This window comes from Gossypium hirsutum, chromosome D08 (assembly GCF_007990345.1).
Source record: "Gossypium hirsutum isolate 1008001.06 chromosome D08, Gossypium_hirsutum_v2.1, whole genome shotgun sequence".
In the NCBI taxonomy this organism is placed as follows: Eukaryota; Viridiplantae; Streptophyta; class Magnoliopsida; order Malvales; family Malvaceae; genus Gossypium; species Gossypium hirsutum.
The window spans coordinates 53,343,360-53,348,987 of NC_053444.1; the positions used below are offsets into that span (position 1 = coordinate 53,343,360).

General features: G+C 29.7%; 1 protein-coding gene across 1 annotated transcript; it reads left to right on the forward strand.

The window, feature by feature from the left end:
• Positions 1-2,358: 2,358 nt before the first annotated feature.
• On the forward strand, positions 2,359-5,628 carry LOC107900766 (50S ribosomal protein L1, chloroplastic). The gene is made up of 7 exons (XM_016826469.2): positions 2,359-2,935; positions 3,408-3,587; positions 3,692-3,746; positions 4,072-4,199; positions 4,375-4,458; positions 5,007-5,132; positions 5,264-5,628. The coding sequence occupies exons 1-7, from the start codon at positions 2,567-2,569 to the stop codon at positions 5,399-5,401; spliced, it is 1,080 nt and encodes a 359-aa protein (XP_016681958.1). The 5' UTR covers positions 2,359-2,566; the 3' UTR covers positions 5,402-5,628.

Here is a 5,628-nt window from a genome sequence, read left to right on the forward strand (position 1 = left end):
TTTCAATTAAACAGTATTTATTATTAAATTTATATATGACATTGATTATTAAAAATATTTTCTTATTATAAAGTGTGTTTTGGTTGTTAAAAAGAAATTGAATGATCATATTTTATAATAAATATATTTATATCGTGATTTTTTTATAAATAATAATGTAACATATAAAATAAATTTAATTAAACAAAAAGAGTAAAAAAAATCTCAACCAATATTCATTAAATATTTTAAAAATATACGCCAAAATGTTGTTTCTTTCCTTCGAATTGACACATGGAGATGACACGTGGTAGCATGAGGAATTGCACAAAGTCACGATGTTATTGGGCCCACCTGATCTAGACGCCCTGCTCTCTTTAAACCAAAACTTCTACTTCTACTTCAAATCCATGGCTGAAATTTTAGTTGTTTTGTGGATAATGTTTTGTGAAATTACATAATATTTTTAATTTATAGTAATTAATATTATAAATTTTGCAATAATATTTTAATATATTAATCATGAAATTTAAACTTGAATATTGAATCATCCAAAACTTTAGCCTTTTTCTCAATAATGTTAAAGTCTTATTAGGAAATGTAATTATCAAAAAATGACGATATTTAATATCAAGAAAAAATAAATAAATTATTAGATTTTTCTTTGATTTTGGTTTAATTTTTCTTAAATTAAATTATTTTTTCATGGTTCGAATTTCACAGGATTTAGTTTATAATTAATTTTAAATTTTATAATATATTTAAATTAATAAAAATAATTTGAAAATATTATATGAAATTTATTGTAATTTTTAAAACTATTGTGTAGAAATTTGTTGGATTTAATTATCTTTTATATCCGATTCACTTTTTTTAAATAAACCTAAAATTTTATGTAATAATCACAATTTACTTCAAATTGATCCAAATCGAAACCGTAATCACCTTATAGTTTTCATCCAACTCGATTGATTCAATTTTGTTTTTTTTTTAATTTCAACCACTCGAATAAAGTTTATTATTATTATTATTATTAATTATTAGCCTGGCATCACTTGATTAAGTATAAAATACTATTTTTAATAAAATTTTATTTTAAAAATTAATTAATATTATAAAATTATGCTCTAACCTAAATTAAGCATATAGTTTTTCTTTTTAAAAAATAAACACTCGGTCAAATTATCTATAATTATCAATGGGATCAATCTCTTGTTCAAGCTATTAACCAAAAAAACTAGTCATTTTATATTTTAAATATATTTTATAATTAAAAATAATACATTTTATATATTTTAAAAATATACAATTTTTTAGAGTTTTACTACAAAATTATAAATAATTGCGAGGCCAAGCAAGAATATACTAATTGTCTATTCCTAAAATATCTATTTATCTTTTGGGTAAATTACACTATTAGCCATTCAATTAAGGGGAAATTCTCTTTTTGGCTACTTAACTAAAAAGTTACAATTTGATTATTAATATATTGTAACGGTAGTATTGGTATAATAACAATTTTGATTTTCAACTCTTTTTTTTACTTTTACTTTCTATCAATTTAACATTAATTCTATATAAAAAACTCAAAAAAAATTTAAAAAATTAAAATTATAAAAATTTTAGGTTATTATAACAACAATCCTTCAGCGTTGCTAAAAAATAGATCAATTTTGACATAATATTAGTGAAGCATAAAACTTAAATATTATTAAAAGTTAATATTCATACAAGAAAACTCAAGATTCTATTACAATAAAATTTAAAGATGATTCAATATTGATATATAAGAACAAAAATGATCATTTAATAGAATCCAATAGTAAATTAAAAACAGGTAAATTTAAATTAGTAATATCTTTAAGTCGAGTTTCATACTGTTAAACAACTTCTTCCCAAATTCAAATTGATAGAGGTTTATGCAATTGACTTTGATGCTTTTTTTAGTTATAAAATACAAAATATACCACAAAATGTCCTTTTTTTTTCATTTTCAATTCATTTAAATTAATTTTCAAAACCCAAATCCTAAAAATAAGTTATATTCTGAATCTTTTTCTTTTTCTCTTATAATGAAAATAAAATTCCTTTCATTTTCTCTCATTTATCTATTTTTGAAATTTTTATCTATTTTTTTGAATTTTCTGTTTATTTTTAGATTTTTTTTAGAATTTTCTAAATTAAAAAAATCATTTTTTATATTTTATATAAAAATAGGGTCAATTGATAGAAAGTATAAAGGTTGAGGACTAAAATTATTATATCAATTAAAAAGTGCCACCACTAGCTACCTAATTATTGGGTGAAAATTTTTTTTTAAAAACTTAAGTGACCAAAGTGTAACTTAAGTGACCAAAACGAAAATTTAATTATAATTGAGTGACTAATCGGATAGTTTACTCTTATATTTTTTTCACACAAAATAAATAAGGAAATGGCATTTGCATTCAGCTATTATGGTCTATAATCGAGAAACTTCACTGGACCTTAAAAACATCTCTTATCCTCTTCTGTTTTCAATATGGATAGATAGATAGATAGCCCAACACACTGTAAAAGAAAAAAGCTCTCACAGGAAACAGCGCCAATGGCTACTTGTACCACCACACCTTCATCATCGTTGATGATAACATACGCCGCCGCATCTACTGTACACGCCCAAGCCCTCACTTCTTCCGTTCTATCCTTCAAGTCCAACAAGCCTACCTTTTCTATTAACCCACTTGCTCTCAAGACTTCTATAGACAGAAAATCCGGCATCAAATGGGCTAATCTATGTCCCCAGAGAGATTCCAAGCACCATGTCGTGGCTGCCGTGGCTGCGGAGGCTGAGGTGGCTGAGGCTACCGACGAAAATGATGGAGTGGCAGCTGAGGGTGGCACCGCTACCGCTATTGCTACTGCTCCGCCCAAGCCCAAGAAAGGAAAGGCTGCGTTGCCTCTTAAGAGAGACAGAGTATGTGGATGTTAGAATTTCGCATTTTTATCTTTCTTTTTTTTATTAATGATGTTACAGTTTTGGTACTTATGTTTTTGGTGTATGTTAGATAATTTTCATCGTGGGTTTTGCTTATAGCTTAGATAAAACAGAACTTGTAGTGTTAGTCTAAAAGTTTTGTTTTTTCAGGCTCAGATTTCACTATTATAGATCATTTTCTTTATGGGTTTTGCTAGCTTAGTGAAAACAGTATTCATAGTGTTGTCTGAAAGTTTTGGTTTTTGAGGATCATATTTGAGTTTCTTTGAAATTTGGTTTAAGATTTTTATTTTAGAATTTTGACTTTAAGAAACAATTGTCTATCTGAAATGGGTACTTATCTTTCATTCGTACATTATTTTGTTAATATGTAGGGCTAATTACATATGATTGTGATGTTTACTTGGTTCAGTTATTTAATTCCAATTTCTTGTTCCTGTTCAAACTGCAGACGAGATCGAAGAGATTCCTGGAAATTCAAAAATTAAGGGAAACCAAAAAGGAGTATGATCTAAAGACAGCAATATCTTTGTTAAAGGAAATGTCGAGTACAAAGTTTGTAGAGACAGCTGAAGCCCATTTCCGCCTTAACATCGATCCCAAGTATAATGATCAACAACTGAGAGCAACTGTAAGTTTTCCAGGCTTTTCGCGTGATAATATCATAATAGGATCTCCCCCACCGTTGATGTTACGCCTAATACCTTACTTTTCTTCTGACCCTTTGTCTTACAGGTGAATTTGCCTAAGGGAACTGGTCAAAAGGTTAAGGTTGCCGTTCTTACTCAAGGTAGTTACGGTGCTTTGACATATGCTGATCTTTTTGTTATAACTTGCTTTTGTGTCTGGAAACGCTAGCTTAAAATTTAGAGACGAAAGAAACATAATGGATAATTACAATTCATGTAATAGATTGAGTAGGTTCTGAACTGCAAAATCTAAAATTTTCTTAGTGGCTGGCAATCATTCTAAAATGATGTACTCTAGGTGAGTGATACTAGTTAAAGATCTTAATCAGAACGCTATTAGGATAAAATTTTATTTTCTGAGGCTATGTTAACACAACTAATTGCGTTTTTGTTGGTTTTTACTTTCTAAATATTATATGTTTGCAGGTGAAAAGTTCGATGAAGCAAAAAATGCTGGAGCAGATATTGTTGGTGGTGAGGACTTGATTGAACAAATAAAGGGAGGATTCATGGACTTTGACAAATTAATTGCCTCCCCAGATATGATGGTTAAGGTGTAGCTTTACTGCTCTTAATTCAATTAATGAGATATATCGTGTGTTTTGTTACTCTGTTTACCAAATTCCAGTTGTGAGCAATATGATTGGTTTCACGGTTTTTTCCTTTTTGGTAGAGGTGATGATAATTTTCATTATCGGTTTTATTTACATCTTCCTACTTCTAAACTAGGTTGCAGGCCTTGGAAAGATTCTAGGACCACGAGGGCTCATGCCAAATCCTAAAGCTGGTACCGTCACACCCAATATACCTCAGGTAAGATCTGATTGTTATATTTTGATGCGGGTTTTTTTTTTAATCAAGTCTATTGATTCTTGTTGATCTTTGCTCCTTTTTTATGCCTATATAAGAATCTTATTTATGCAGATTTATGCCTGTAAACTGATTCTATGCTTGTAAATATTTACACACATAAGAAATGCTTGTCTGTGGATCATAATTTGGCATTCATTGCATATTGCATGCCTACATCTATGTGAATCATGGCTTATTTTTTCTTTGCATCCGTATCAGTATGTCCCTTTGACACAGTATGAATTACAAGATGAGTGAAATTGAGAAGCAAGAGTCTTCCAATTCATGTATTTGGGGCTGTTATTAGCCAATTCATATATCTCTCATGCGTAATAATTACACAAATGGAGTACGGAAATGATGGAGGAGAGAAGGCTAGAACCACCGCATTTGACAATATGCTTAGGGATCGTTTTATATTAAAAATGAATTTGCAACTGAATGATGCATGGTGTCGCCAGCAATGGTAATGGAGCTTATATTGTTCGTTGAATCAATTTCTTCTTCAGGCTATTGAAGAATTCAAAAGGGGTAAAGTTGAATACAGAGCTGATAAAACTGGGATTGTTCACATACCTTTCGGGAAAGTAGACTTCTTGGAAGATGACCTTCTTGTGAACTTACTTGCTGCAGTAGTATGTCAAACTCCTTCCCTTTGCACTTATCTCACCTTCTTGCTCTCCGTTACTTTCGTTTGAACACAAATGAGTTTCTAAACCGGAATCAAACTTGAGATATATATGTGATTTTGCTCTTAATTTGACAGAAATCAATCGAAACAAACAAGCCGAAAGGTGCAAAAGGAGTGTACTGGAAAAGTGCACATATATGCACATCAATGGGTCCTTCGATCAAGTTAAACATAAGGGAGATGCTTGATTACAAGCCTCCATCAAACGTTTGAAGAATAATGACCACTAACAGTTGAAAATTATCTTGGACCCTTCAATCAGCTATGTGGCCATTCTATGTCAGAACATGCAGTGCTCAAATGGAATTGGCCATTGGGATCGAATCCAAGTGAAACTCTGCATATACATTGCCTTGCCAGATTATCATTCTGTATACAGATTTGGACTTGTATCATCATGACTAATAGCATCAATTTATTTCTTGATTTCTTATCTCTCA

Bases quoted from the DNA above. Each gene is read 5' to 3' on its own strand.
- LOC107900766 (XM_016826469.2), top strand. From the start codon at position 2,567: ATGGCTACTTGTACCACCACACCTTCATCATCGTTGATGATAACATAC. The intron at 3,588-3,691 runs GTAAGTTTTCCA...TTTGTCTTACAG, and splicing joins ATCAACAACTGAGAGCAACT to GTGAATTTGCCTAAGGGAAC. The intron at 5,133-5,263 runs GTATGTCAAACT...TTAATTTGACAG, and splicing joins TGAACTTACTTGCTGCAGTA to AAATCAATCGAAACAAACAA.